Source organism: Cinclus cinclus, chromosome 4, assembly GCF_963662255.1.
Source record: "Cinclus cinclus chromosome 4, bCinCin1.1, whole genome shotgun sequence".
NCBI lineage: Eukaryota > Metazoa > Chordata > Aves > Passeriformes > Cinclidae > Cinclus > Cinclus cinclus.
The window spans coordinates 45,302,996-45,317,772 of record NC_085049.1 but is presented as its reverse complement, the minus strand read 5'-3'; the positions used below and the strand labels follow the sequence as shown (position 1 = coordinate 45,317,772).

General features: G+C 41.3%; 2 protein-coding genes across 4 annotated transcripts; one reads left to right on the top strand and one right to left on the bottom strand.

The window, feature by feature from the left end:
• LRRC10 (leucine rich repeat containing 10) lies at positions 1-837 on the top strand. Its single transcript, XM_062491190.1, has one exon. It carries the CDS (start codon positions 1-3, stop codon positions 835-837), a length of 837 nt encoding a protein of 278 aa, XP_062347174.1.
• A 1,969-nt stretch (positions 838-2,806) lies between these two features.
• Positions 2,807-13,491, bottom strand: CCT2 (chaperonin containing TCP1 subunit 2). 3 transcript variants are annotated; one of them, XM_062492023.1, is made up of 16 exons: positions 13,007-13,142; positions 12,525-12,599; positions 11,995-12,060; positions 11,782-11,893; positions 10,894-10,970; positions 10,087-10,199; positions 9,332-9,534; positions 9,041-9,141; positions 8,833-8,960; positions 8,280-8,383; positions 6,644-6,763; positions 5,951-6,079; positions 5,762-5,865; positions 4,618-4,717; positions 3,773-3,914; positions 2,807-3,111 (listed from the first exon to the last, which is right to left on the bottom strand). In XM_062492023.1, the coding sequence occupies exons 1-16, from the start codon at positions 13,049-13,051 to the stop codon at positions 3,081-3,083; spliced, it is 1,650 nt and encodes a 549-aa protein (XP_062348007.1). In that variant the 5' UTR covers positions 13,052-13,142; the 3' UTR covers positions 2,807-3,080. The 3 variants fall into 3 exon arrangements, with proteins under 3 accessions (XP_062348007.1, XP_062348008.1, XP_062348006.1); XM_062492024.1 differs by lacking the exons at positions 2,807-3,111; positions 13,007-13,142 and adding an exon at positions 13,415-13,491 and having other exon boundaries at positions 3,154-3,914; XM_062492022.1 differs by lacking the exon at positions 2,807-3,111 and having other exon boundaries at positions 3,154-3,914.
• Between the last annotated feature and the right edge of the window lie 1,286 nt (positions 13,492-14,777).

Genomic DNA, 14,777 nt, shown 5'->3' with positions numbered 1-14,777 from the left:
ATGGGCAATAGCCTGAAAGCCATACTTGCTTTTGTGCCCTCTAACAAGTGCCAGAAGTACCTCCTAGAAGACCTAGAAGAGATGCCAGTGGATAAAATGGTCGATCTGAGTGGCAGACAGATGAGGCGGCTGCCCGTGCACATTTGCTCCTTTAGGGAACTGGTTAAGCTGTACCTGAGTGACAACAACCTGAACCATCTGCCCCCGGAGTTGGAGCAGCTGCAAAACCTGCAGATCTTGGCACTGGACTTCAATAACTTCAAAGCACTGCCCCTAGTTGTGTGCACGCTGAAGCAGCTGTGCATCCTCTACCTGGGCAACAACAAGCTCTGCAGCCTGCCCCTTGAGCTCCGACTCCTGCAGAACCTCAAAACCCTCTGGATCGAGTCCAACTGCCTGCAGTACCTGCCCGAAGTGGTGTGCGAGCTCAGCCTGCTCAAGACCCTGCATGCCGGCTCCAACGCCCTGCGCACCCTCCCTCCCCAGCTGCAGTGCCTGCAGGAGCTGCGCACCATCTGGCTGTCAGGAAACCTGCTGTCAGAGTTCCCTCCCGTGCTCCTGGACATGCCCTTCCTGGAGGTGATCGACGTGGATCGCAATTCCATCCGGTTCTTCCCCAGCCTTGCTCACCTCCCCGGCCTGAAGCTGGTGATCTATGACCACAACCCCTGCAGGAATGCACCCAAAGTGGCCAAAGGGGTGCGCAGGGTGGGCAGATGGTCAGAGGAGACCCCCGAGCCCCGCAAGCGATCTGGGGCAGTGATAGAAATCACGCTCGACGAAAAACCATTGCTACCTCCTGCCGCCAAGACCGAGCCGGATGCCGAGCCCTGCTGATGCCCAACTCCCCCTTTTGGCCAAGGTGGCAGCACACTCCCATCACTGCCCAACCTCTCTACCTCTCCCTCACTTGCTGGTGTCCAGGGAGCACTACACCACCTGGCAGTCAGCAGGAGTACGTGCACCAGCTTCGCGATCATACGACAGCAAACTCTTTACAGACATCAGACTGTGTAGCATCCAGCACTCTCCCTTCAACAGACTTCCCTCTCCTGTTTGTCCCATGCTGGGACCATGCACCGTTCACAATACAGATGAAGACCCAGTTTAGATGTTTGCCATGGCTGGACTGCATGGAGCACACTTGGACTTGCTGCTCCTCACCCGTGGGCTCACTCTTCTCCCACCTTGCTGAGGTGCCCCAGCTCAGCTGGAAGCCACTGTTCAAGGTGATCTGCTGCCGAGACCCATAGCTATAATGCAACACACACCATTGGTCTCAAATTACTTATCTGAAATGCAGCAACACCTTGAAGGTTTCCTGGTCTGCATGAGTGAGAAATGGTAGCAGAGTCCCTGCTGATAATCAAGAAAGCAGCACACATGTACAGGGGCTCTCCTCTTTCTTCCTACAAACTTTGTGACAGCTCTTTTGTTACTGACAAGCAGGATTCAAATGATGCTGAAGAAAGCTGTAGGCCTTGCTGCTGGGTTCTGTTACTGACAGCACTGCCTCTAAGGGCAGCTGTACAGGACAAGTTTCCATGGAGCAAAGAAAATCAAAGCCTGACTAAAAAGGAAAAGCCACAAGAGCTGCAAAGGTAAACTTGCATTAATAAAATCCAGGGCTGCGAGCTGTCATTATAGGCATGCACATAATCTGATGAGGCAAACTTTACTCAGGTGATTTCAGCTGGGCATTTCTCGAGCTTGCAACTTGGACCAGTTCAGCTCCCCTTAAAAATGCATTTTTTTTAAGCTTTGCTTTACTTGAGTAACAGAAATCTGGCTCAAAGTGACATTTTAAACTTCAGACTCCATAGCATGGTTGAACTAGGTGACAGCTTTCTTAAGAAGGGTGGAGAGCCCTTGGTGGCATTCTTTTGAGTAAAACTGTCTCACCAGTGCAGCCTGCAGAAGCGGCAGTTGACTTCCCAGAAGAGGTCTGATTCCATGCCAGGTCGTGACTGCTAAATGTCATCTACATGCTTGAAAAATTATCTGGAAATACATAGACTCTGCTAGCACTTGTTTTCTTGTTAAATGAAGTCTAAATTTGCATCTGGCTGGTACCCATGTAGTGTGCCAATAGTCAAATAAAAGTACACTAGCATCTTGCCAAGTTAAAAATCCCTCTTTGAAATTAACAGCAAATTCTTTACCTACTCTTGTTCCAACAATTTCTTCCTACAAAAAGGAAAGTAGGACATGAGTTAGGGCTGCTTTTTTTAATATCCAAGGTCAATGTTTCACATATATCCCAGATAACTGAGCTGGTACTTTATCTGAGGGGATAGGGAAGAGTATGCTTTCACTGGCTTATCAATGGTTTGTGCTTCACTCAGCCCTCTACACACAGTACTGTCACTTCTGGAGAGCTGAAGAGTGTCTGTCAAGAGTTAAGGGGAGGATTCTGTAAGCAGATTCCCTTAACTTTAAGAAATCTAAGGGAGAAAAATCTTTGCACACATACTTGCTTAGTTCAGCTTAATCTTTCTGCTTTGGCAGACGTGCCCTTCCAGTCTCTCTTCCACCATCATAAAAAAAGAGTAATACTCCACTATCACTAGAAAAATATACCCTGTAACTTTAGAGCCTATTTCTAGGACCCCAACTCAAACCTATGCAGCCAGGACAGGAATACACCACTTACACCAACACAGCAGGTCAACACAAAGCAGCGAGACACGAGGGCTTAGTCACTCCCTGAAGAAGCTGAGGCCTGAGGATGTGCACTGCAGCTGTCCTAATGGATCTGCCCTTCCCAGTTCTACAGAAAGAAATACAGCTTCGGGGAATCTGAGTTTTTTATTTTTATTTATTTCTGTGTATTTTAAGTGGAACCTGGAAGGAACAGAATGAACAGGGTTGTATAAAACCCCTGGTTTATACACCCCTGGAAGTGAATTCTTCCCCACAACACATAAAAGCTCCAGTAAGTAAAAACCATCTGAAGACAGTGCCACTGATGGAGATCTGTTTGTCTCAAACTTCTGTTCCATAACCTCACAAAAACTAGACCATTAAAAAAAATTACTAGGTGAGATCTGGTCCACACATCCTCAGGTACTGAAGAAAATTTAACAGGGGCGATGGTCTGGTACACGTTTTCTGGGGAGAAAAAGAAAAATCAGAAAATTCCCACCACTCTGATGCTCACCAACCCCTTCTCAACCACCTTTATTTTTTATCTTGAGTTAGTATTTTGTATTCAGGGACAGCTTTTTCTCACAGAACAAAAAACTGTACCACCTCAAAGCTAACATGCCACCTATGAGCATGTTAAATAAAAAAAATCCTGTGATTCAAAAAGCAGTGAACACTACCTGGTAGCAGGTACCCATGGGATAACCTGCCTATCAGCAGCAATTCTCCTCAAACCTTTAAACAAACATGTTTCTGTTTTAGCTGCAGATTCTATCTCAGAAGCAGCTGGACGTTTCACTACAATTCTTGCCAAAAGAAAAAAAAAAAAAAAAAAAAAGCATGATCCCTTACATTTTCGTCACCCACTTGTGCAGATGTTTAGAGGTGACCTAAGATTAACTAGGCATTACTCAGCCACAGCAATTTAAGTTTGCTGATGGCTCTAAAGGCCCGACAATACAGCTAATGTAATAAAATTATCTAATATGAACATCAGCATGTCACATGTCAGGTTCATTTCAAGTAAGGCATTTTTAGAACAAGACTGTAATGCACCCTTACTCTTCCACAGAAGGAGGTTTACTCTACACCACTGTGACTGACCATGCAGATGCACTGATCATACCTTGGTGCTGCTTTAATGATGTCATCTACACGAAGAATCATTTCTGCTGCTTCAGCTGCGCTCAGCAAAACTTGTCTCTTGACCTGGAAACTTTCTGTCACTCCCAAAACTGACATGTCCCCAATGACACCCTCTTTCATATCTGGAAGAAGAATACATTAAGTGTTGGTTTTTTGGTTTTGGTTTTTTTTTTTAACTCAGCATTTTTTAAGGAAATTACAAGAAGCTGAGAGCATAGTAACTTACCTGCTCAAATGAACTCTACTTGATAGTTAGGGAAGTATTAAACAGTCATCTACCTCAAGACCCCTGATTAAAGCCTAATGTTGCAATTACATACAAACAAATTAATGACAAAAACCTTTGTGATGCAGAAACAAGATCCCAACCAGACTCTCAGCACTACGTCCTTATACTAACTTCAGGGTTCTTCTCCAGAACTCTGTGGTTGTTGCTCAGTTGGGTTTTGTTTGGTTTTTTTGGGAGGGAGGGAGGGGGCAAAGGGAAGGATGTTTGGTTCTTCAGGGTTTTTAGGTAGTTGCTGGTTTTAAAACAAGGTTTTTCTTTTTAAGCTTCCTATATAACTAGACTCAGTGTAAGGAAAGTGATTTTTAGAGGTGAAAACCATCCACTTAAGAAACAAAGGTTTCCACTCTACTGTCAAAAAGCCTGGTGGAACAGAAAAGGAATGTAGCGCTGTACACCCAAGTTCTATGCAAAGCAATCACAACATGCTCAGTTCTCCCTGCTGAATATATGTGACAGACATACATGAATTACTTAAATGAGCCTAACAGAGCTGCCAAACAGCAATGCAATCACTGAAGTAAAACTGATCCCCTTACCCAGTCCATAAGTAGTCTTCCCTTCACTATGAGCAGCTCTGAGCTGAGCAACCAAATCAGCACTGTCATAGCCAGCATTATCAGCTATTATTGTTGGGATCTAAGGGGATAAACACAGGTTGTTTTCAATTAATACAGGGAATGATGGTTAGTAAACATGAAATATACTTTGATGCTATTAGTTTACAACTGAATTTCAAGAAGATGCTTCAGAAACATGGCAGATGATCTGTTACTGTGATGAGGAAAAGGTAAAAAACCCAAAATACCTAAGAATTTCAAGACCCTGTTGCAAGAAAATACTTAGGAGGACAGAAGCATGCTAGCAGATTGGTCAGTTCATTTCACATGGATGAAAGAAGAAAAAAAAGAATCTTATCATTTTATCATTTCAGACTACAACTGGAGAAATGTTTCCATTTAAAAAGAACAAGCCTGATGGTAAGCATTAAATACCTGATCATTCTGTTCACTGTTTCTGTGACAGCAGTGCAAACCTGCATGTGCTGACTGAAGAGGTAATGCCAAATGTTACTACGCTCGTGAATTTAGTTGTCTTTGGAGAAAAGTTTTCCCTAATTTAAATTGCAGAAAGTCAATTTTTTCCTCTAACTTACAGCCTGTTAGCACAACTCTATTAAATGTTTCTTGTGACACTCTTATGTCCTATTAAGATGCAATCTCCAATGCAAGACTAGAAACTTATAGATTGTACTAGAGTACGAATACACCGAAACAGCACTACAGCATCAACAGAACAGAAGGGTTGCTCTTTTCTAAATCAGCTGTCAATTATATAAGAAGAGATTTTTATATACTATTTCTGTAACACTTCTAACTAGCAGGTAAGGTGAGAAAGAACCAGTTAGACAAGGGCTAGCATATGAACATTCACAATTCTGTAACATGCAGAATTATTAAGACATCAGTACTTTTTTCCTAAGACAAGAAAAAAAAAAACAAAAAACAAAAAACAACAACCATGAAAAATTTCCCCAATTGTTTATCCAAGATGTTGCTAAACTTCACTTTTTTCCTTCGGACAATCAAAACCTTTAAAGTGAAGCAAACATCTGATGTCACAAGCTAGTAAACTTCATGAAACTTTGTCTCGTAATCCAGCAATCTGATTAACTAAACCTACCATTCGTAAAGCTTTAGCAAAGGACTCCATTGCAACAGACTCTTTGCCAGGTGTTCTGACGGCAAGTTCTGCAACCGCATTAGCCATCAGCATCTCTGAACAGCCTAGTCACAGAAGACACACAGATGTTATATATCTGACATTCAGTAACACAAAATGTGTGACATGTACAAAGAACCTGGTATTCACCTCCACCATACACAGTTCTTGTGTCCTTCACAGTCTGGGCCAGGACACAGAGAGCATCATGTAAAGATCTCTCTGCTTCATCTAGAATCTGCTGTGTGGCTCCACGCAAAACTATGGTGCAAGCTTCACCTAGAAAGCACAAATGTAAAAGGATTAAAAAGAGAAACAAGGACACAAAAATGGGCTTTCACAAAGCATTTACAATGGTTTTGCTATCACTGCAGTCAAGTTCTGTATTACTTAATTTTGGGAGCAAAAGAAAACATGATGACATTGCAAAGATAGAAAGAAATATGTACACAGTGCCATTGCTTTGGTTCCACAACACCTTATTTAACAAAAAATTAATCTTGCCTCAAAACTCCTTGAAAATTCAGAGTATTGGCATTTAATAGAACAAGCTCTTAAGCTCTTTTAAGTATGACATATTTGCTACTTTTCTTGTAAATTGAATTTCCCTAAGCAGAAACCTTGGTTCCCATCCTTAAAAATGATTATATGTTCATTTATGTAACAAGAAACATCCACAGTTTCAACCATGAAACTGTGCAGGATTTTTACTGAAAAGAAAGGCTTTAATAGTAACAGTTACATAAATCGTTACAGAATTCCTATGCCTCACTGGAAACTGAACAGCATTAGCAGAGGGTTAACACAAACGTTACACTACACTGTTAGGGATAAAACACTTACCCATTGCTACTCCAGAGAAATGAATGAGTTTATCTTCTCCAATCATGACTTCTTCAATAAGCTTGCAGCTCCCTAGTTTTACTAGCTCAGGATGATCAAAGGTTGATGCAATTTCACCACCTAAAAGTTTAAGGTAACAAATCAGAGCTCACAACAAAAGTATCCTTTCAGGCAGCAAGGTCTAACAGGGAGGGGGCCTGGTTGTGTGTGAAATAATAGTCTTCATAATTGCCCAAAATAAATTTAAATTAACGATACTGATAAGACTTTCCCATGCCAGCATGTGGCTCCAGAAACCTTTAACCAATGCTGTTAAATCCTTAAAACACCAATGTTTTGTTTCACATCACAAGGACTAAAATGTTTGGATAACAGAATAAACATTTATCTTTGCTAGCATTAAAATGTCAGTATGCTTCAAATTTTCACAATATTTACTGATTATTTATAAAATATTAAATGAAGACTCTTATGCTTTAAAACTTGAGCTTATGACAATATTCATTTTGCCTGCCTGATGATGGCTGAGGACCAGTGGCCACCATTCCCCAGCATCTGAAATCTCATTCCATGCTGTAGCAGCAATACTGTGCATGATCTGTAAACTGCCATATCATAAACAAAACAAGCATTATAAAGACCAAAACATCTTTGAACATGACATTGTTCTAGTTCTCATTCTTCTTCTTTCCTCTTCCTATTAGGAAACTCTTTAAACATATGCATTCCCAATGTGTGCTCAATTATCCCACAGTAGCTTGTAGCACTGCGTAGTTGTAGCACTACAAGGAAAACCAAAACTTGTAGCAGAAAGTTTGTCTATATTAAAAACCTGTCTTTTTTTAAGCCATACTACTCAAGTCAGTGTGGTCTGATAAGGCCCATTTTCTCTGCATAGAAAGTTTTCTTTGAATTTGGTCCAGAATGTAAGCAGTGCTCCTCTCAATCAAGCATTTGTCTGTGTCAATGTGCCTACTGACAGTTATACACAATTGCTACTTCAGTTTTGCTAAGATAAACAAGTCAGTGTATTTTCCTTTCTCCTGCCAAGCAAATTCATCCTCCTGATCACTTTCAAAACCCACTATGACATCCCAGTTAACTATCTGTTAACTTCAGCAAGGAGAATTATCTGTAGCATACCAGAGGTTTTATTTTCATTAGTTACTAGAATCATATTTATGCTGATTACTACTCAAAATATCCAGGCTGATCATGTCATTTGAGGTCCACCTCAAGCCAACAACTCAGGCCCCCATTTTTAAGAAAGGATGACTCTTTAGCCTTCTCTATCATTACAGTCAAACAACAGCCACTTAGAACCAAGTGTTATTATCACAGAATCAAGATTAACTTGTGGAGTTATTCTTTCTGTTGCCAAGTTTCATCTTTTCATTACAAAACAAACATTTCAAAATCTTATCAAGCAGGAACTTAACTGAAAATATTTTTAAAATATGAAAGAAAATTACTAACTGGCACTAACTTGCTAAACTATATCCCATGTTTTGCATTATGATCCTTTATTCACAGATGCTGGAGAAAAAGAAGTATATTTAAGTAAGTTTAATGTTTACTAATGTTCAAACAAATAATGTGCCTCTCCAAGTGTCATACAGCAACATATTCTACACACCTGTGACAAGAGCCAGACGTTCTACACCAGCAAAGTCTGCATGTTCAATAGCCATGACACCAGCAGCTCCAAAGAGATGTTCAGGGTAGTTGTAGATCAGCTGTCTAAAATTCAAACACATTTTACCATCATACGCAAAACAAACCTTTGAAAATAGCAAGTACACCAGAAAAAAAATGAAAATTTGAAAATAACAAAAGACACCAGATTCTCAGTAGCATGGACACAGGACAGATTTCTGAAAGCTACTAAAGCAGTCTATGTATGAGGCACCTGCCATACAGGGAATGTTACACAACACATAAGCAAATGCAGTGACCGGAAAACATGCAAGGTAAGAAAAAGAAATCAATTCAAACTATGATGCTTTCTGAAATGCCTTTTCTCTGAAGAAACACTATCACACTAGGCACAGGCAGCCATATGCATGCTTTAAGGTGTAACTCCTTTGATCCTAAGTGCCTGCTGGGCACTTAACTGCGTATTCTAGAAGTGTGAGCTAGAACAACACAGGAAGTAACGTAACTCTCCCGTTTTCCCAAGAAAGACATACCGGTTAATAAAGCAATTTATTCCATGTTTAAGAATACGATCCACTTTCTCCTTCATTTTTTCTTTTTCTGCCTGTTCTATTTCTGCAACTTTTGCTGTGGAGTCCACTCGAACACGAGAGCCAAAAATCTAAATCAAAGAAAAGAGAGCTTGGTCTCTAAATTCCATTTACAAAAACACAGTTTCTCAACAGTAGTTCTGTTACATACCTTAATCTTGTCTGTATCCATACCAGTATTTGCAATAAGAATCTTTGCATTTTCAATTCTTTTAGGCTGATTTACACCAATCTTCTTGTCAAGTAAAAAGCCTGTAGTAACAGAAAGGTCTTGTAAAAAATTCAATTAAAAAGGGAGAACTACTAGTTATTGCAAAATCCCCCATCTTTAATATTCAATTTAATAACCTAACAGTATTTCCTACAACAAATTTACATAGATATATAACCTTTAGCAGCTTTATTTCTCAAGTGCATACACAGTCAACACTCAAAGACTTACCTTCATCTAAGTAGGAATCAGCCAAACTTCCACCAAGCTTCTTAATGACATGGATAGCCTCCAAATTACCAGAACCTTTCAACCTAAGAACAGCTTCTACAGCTAGCTTGACAAAATGATCCTTATGGTGAGTAAGTAATTTTGATGAAAGAGTTGTTCCTGCAATGTTCATCAAGTCCTCACGGAACTTCACTTCATCATTACTAAAATAAAAACAGTTCAGTTAAAGTGGAAAGTCTGAAAGCCTTAACTCCCACTAGCTACCACCATGAGTCTTTTCCCACTTCTTCTAGCCTATATCTATATGTACCATACTCTTTTTCAAGGAACACTGCATGGAATCCCTCCACTGTGCCAGAACACAAACATCTATTTGAAATACAAGTTTTGTTAGGAGAATTTTCACATTGAGCTTTAGAAAGTTTGTGCTCTTGAAGTGCTGGGCATGGGAAATAGTTACATTTAAAATGTGAGTACAAAAACTGAAATAACAGCACAGATCATTGTTGCAGGGAGCAAAGTACAGCTTGTATTGCATTTCTGCCCATCATAAGTAATTCTGAGTATCATAAAGCTTCTTTAACTCATTTGAAAGAAAACCCAGTATTTTTTTCTCAACAGTTAAAATTATTAACTCAGCCTTCCCACTGCTTTAATACGAGTGAAAAATTTACCAATGGACAGTAATTTGCACTGATGTTTTGATCTTCAGTAGTTTTTTTTATGAACAGTTACAGCAAATGGACATTACTAACCCATGATCCACAGCTGCTTTCAAAAGTGCCTCTCTTGAAGCCTTTGTGGCTGCTCTCCAGCCTGCAATGATGGTCTGAGGATGAATCTTCCTCGCAATCAGTAATTCTGCCTCCTATTTAAATGAAATCAATAATTATTTCCCCCCAAGAAAGTACAGCTACACTAACTAGAAAAGACATGTTCATTTATGGATGCAACTTAAAGTGCAGTTGAAAAGAGCCATCTTCATTTTTCTGAGGAACTTGGCAAGCTGATAGATCATTCCTTAAGATGCTCTTGATCCCAGTTCCTGGACCTGAGATGATCAGACTTTCTGACACAGGGAAGAACTACTCATTTTGCAAATCTCTTTCATAGTAATTTCAGGTTTAGAGTTTGACTGTGTAAATTTTTCCATAAGCATAAAATCCATATCGAGTTTAAAGGAACAGTATGAATTCAGGTTTCGAGCAAAGAACAGAATTTAGCAGGATTTTTTTTCTATGGAAATGGATTTCAGAGGGCTCAGCCTGACAACTAAGCACATGCTCAGTGCAATAGCCAGGAGGGAGTTCTAAGAGTCAATTTAAAATACTTGAGAGTTTATAAAAAGTAACATAAGGAATAACAGTCTAAAATCATACCCAAAAAATGATGATGTAATACCTAAGAGTTGTCTTTTCTCCCCCATCAATTTCAATAGCAACAGAGCAAGCTATTCCTTTGTATGCTTTGGGAGCCCTTTCACAAACATAGGATAACACACCTCCTACTGGTGGTATCACAGAAGTACATTGACAAACATTTGAAAAAACGTAACACATCACCCTCAGTAATTCAGCTGCCAACACTGTGACAGATGTAGTTCCATCACCAACTTCATCATCTTGAACCTTTGACATATCTGAAGAAGAAAAACACAATATTAGTACTTTTCTCGTGCATTAATTTGGATAAGAAAAACAGATCTTATTCTATTTGCAGAGAGGGTACTCTAAAAACAGAAAAACAGAAGAACAAGACATGTAAATGAAATTCAGCATCCTTCAAATTCCTGCTCTTTATTTGCAACCTAGACACCAGTTTCAGCCTGGTGATGGTCCAGATGTTCCCCTCTGTTCCCCATCCTAAAGATGGCTATCAAAAGGAAGTACAGCTGGATAGAAGCTCTAAGGTATCAGAGACTGTAACAACAGGTCTGCTGCATGAACTGCTAATAAACTGGGACACAGCAAACACAAAATCATTAGGAAACCTGACACCCAATAGTTCAGGCTCCTGCTTGTCACTAGTGGACCACTGCCACAGTAAAACAGCTGCTCACAATGGTAAACTCTGTACAGAAGTGCTCACTGAGAGACAGAGATTTAAATCTGGGAGAAACAAGAGAGAACTTCTATTGCTGCAAAGATTTCTGTTCCAAATTTTCCCACTGCAAAAAGAGGGCACACAGCTGTCTTTTGTCCCTTCTGACTCAGGGGAGAAAGTAGGGTTGAGGGAAAAGATGATAAACAGTTTTGAAGAGTAGCAGACAGCAAAATTTTACTTTTGCAGAATACCACAACTCTTGCAGTGTACCTGCCCTTCTTACTTCAGATTTCTGCTCCTGCTCCCTTCAATTTCTCACATTATTTCAAGAACACTTTTCTAAGAACAAATAAATACTCTGTAATAGAGTTACAAACTATAAAAACATGAAGCCTTTAAGAACTCACCAACCAAGACCTTTGCAGCTGGATTGTCAACTCCAATAGCTTTCAGGATGGTGGCACCATCGTTGGTAACTGTCACAGAGCTGTCTCTCCCGGTACTTAAAAGAATCTTGTCCTACAAGATGACAGACTTAAGACTATTGCTTTAAACAATACACTGTAACTATTGAAGCTAAATTAACAGGTATGACTACTGAGCACCTGCAGCTGTCTTACCATGCCTTTAGGCCCCAGAGTGCTCTTGACTAGGTCACCAATGGCAATAGCACCAACAAAGGATGACTGAAATGGAAATAAATATACCTTAGGGAACAATTTATTTCTACTCTAATACATTAATTATACACTAATCACACAGCTTTTGACGTTTTAACCAAACTTTCCACCTCTTTCAAAGGAGGCTTAACTTAAGGCAAGTTTTTTTATTGCTAAATTTCGATAAGCAGATCAAATATACTTCAATCTCCCACAGATCTTAAGTCTGTCTCAAAGCCAGAAGAAATGCCACCCAATAAACACAAATCTTCTGAGCTCCAATAGAGGTACTTTGGTTTTGACAATGAAGAGTTTCTCTAATTTTCAGTATAAACAACACTCCTCCTCCCTTCTGCTGACAAACATGCAACAAGAAAAGCCAGTTAGAGACAGAAGTTCCATACTTTAATATAGTGAAAGCATTTTTAGTAGTGGAAAAGACAAAGTTTAATTACCTCAAGTTTACCAGTTTCTTAGAGAACTAGACTTACCAACCGAGCTGTTTCTGCCTTCTCTTCATCTGCACCTGCCTTGAAAATGTTCACAGGAGCAAGGGAAATGGATGCCTAAAAGAGTTAGTGTAAGAATATTGTTCCAGCTTCAATAAAACTAAGTGTTTTAAAAGCAAATTCCTGACACTACCAACTTAAACAACGTTCTTATTAATAAAATTAATTCCACGCCCCATTTTGTTGTGATAATTGGTATATTTAAGAAGCAGTCAAGGTTCTTAAAAATCTGCGTTGCAATCTCATTGTCTTGTGAGGGGATTATAAGACCGAGCGCAGCTGCTCGCAGACTGCAGTGCACACAAGGCTGCTACGAACACATCTCGTTATGGCTGTGCCTGCGCTGCTGCTCTGCCCCACTAGACGGCCCTTCCGTACAGCCGGAGGGCAGGCACAATCAGCAGGAACCAAAGTAAGCTTATTTATTGACAATACTCAGGCTTTAGCATTTTGCATTTTGATACCTCAGCTGAAGTCGTCTCTTTTTTTCTTTTTTTTTTTTTCTTCATATCAATGCAAACTAATCATAACAGTAACCAATATTCGCCTTTAAGGACCAACATCTGCAGAACACCCAAGGCCTTAAATGAACAATGATCAAGTACCAAACACACGTATCAGGGGTCTCAGAGTCAGGGCGGGATCGGGGGGGAAGCAGCGTCACCCCGCGTGGGCCCCGCCCCACCCCGGCTCCAGAACCTTCGGGCCCCCCGCCACCCGTCCCTGCGCCGCGCGGGGAAAGGGAGGGCGCGGCCTCCAGGCCTCGCGGGCGGGCCCGCCCGCGTGGAGCACATCCCGCCCGGCCCCGCCGCACCCTCCGCCCTGCCAGGCCCTGCCCTGGGCCAAGAAGCCGCCACCGCCCCGCCGCTCACCATGGTGCCGGTGCCGCCGGGACCCGCCGTCCGCGCCCTCCTTCAGCAGAGAACCAGCGCCGCGCCGCAGCCCCACGAGCTCTGCCGGAACTGCCGTCACAGCGGCCGGCGCTTCCGGCGGCGCGCGGCGCTCTGGGAGCCGCAGTCCGGCCCCGGCGCCCTCGGCGACCGCGCGGCCTCCGCGCTGGGATGGGTTCTGTGACCCGGAGACCTGTTAGGGGAGAAATCCCTTACGCTGGGTGGAGAGGCACTGGAGGGGGTTGCCCAGAAAAAGCGTGCGTGCCCCGTCCCTGGCAGTGACCAGTGGGATAGGGCTCTGAGCATCCTGGTCGAGTGGAAGGTGTCCCTGCCCATGGCAGGGGGTTTAAGTGATTGTTAAGGTCCCTCCCTTCCAGCTGAAACGATTTTATGATTTTGCGGTTCTGTGATATTCCTGGAGGCCAATTCTCAGACAGGTCAAAAGCATTTTTAGTTACTGCCTGTGGCCTCCAGTGCACTTGCCAGACCATCCCAGATGGCTGCTCTTAGACCACGTCTGCAGGGAACAGGAGATGCCCAGCACAATCCCACTCAAACGCTCTGCAATTCAAAACAGAAAAATTGGTAACTTGCCTTGGCAGCTTTGCCAGTGTGCAACAACACTCAAACCTTGTTTTGTCACTGCTCTTCCTCTACAAAAAAAAAAAAAACCCATCACCTGGTCATATGAAAAGAAAAAAAAAAAAACCTGTATTATTTTGTACTATTAATTCTCAAGAATTAATTCCAGCTGGTATCCCTCTTGCTGCTAGATACTAAACTCTTGGCATATATGGTAAGATTTTTGTTCTAGATTCAAACTGGCCAGAGACAGAAATCTATCCCAATGGAGACAGCAAAAAAGAACTAAAACTCTGCCAACTCTCACCTGTATTGCTAATTTTGTCAATACCTGGTTAGTATTAGTTCTTGAGTACGTTAGGCTTTTTGTCCTGTTTTCTTCACAGAGTTAGATACATTTCCCTCCACAACCCTATTCTGAAAACTAGACTACTAATTTAATTTAAATATCTTTAGTTTTCCTTGTAGTTATACAGAGAACTACTTAAGTTTTGCTAGGGCAAATAAAACTGAAACAATGTAAACAGCTTCTCTCAGAATCACAGCATTCAAAAACATTTGCTCTGAAGTAATAACTCATTTTAATTCACATTTGCTGCTAATGTGGTGAGCTGGGAGAAAAAAATATTTTAAATGCCTGAAATTTATTCAAGTTATGGTCTTTGAAAGATCCACAAGTTATGGTCTTTGAAAGATCCAATGCTCACAGAAAAACTACAGCAAGTGAGTAAATTTGGTTTAAGGGGCTTTTGACCACTGCTAA

Excerpts from the sequence above, each read along its gene's own strand:
- LRRC10 (XM_062491190.1), top strand. The coding sequence starts at position 1 with ATGGGCAATAGCCTGAAAGCCATACTTGCTTTTGTGCCCTCTAACAAG.
- CCT2 (XM_062492022.1), bottom strand. The coding sequence starts at position 13,051 with ATGAAGAAAAAAAAAAAAAGAAAAAAAGAGACGACTTCAGCTGAG. Across the intron at positions 6,764-8,279 it reads ACGTCTGGCTCTTGTCACAG|GTGGTGAAATTGCATCAACC; the intron begins GTGTGTAGAATA and ends TTAAACTTTTAG. Across the intron at positions 3,915-4,617 it reads GAAGACTACTTATGGACTGG|ATATGAAAGAGGGTGTCATT; the intron begins GTAAGGGGATCA and ends TTCTTCTTCCAG.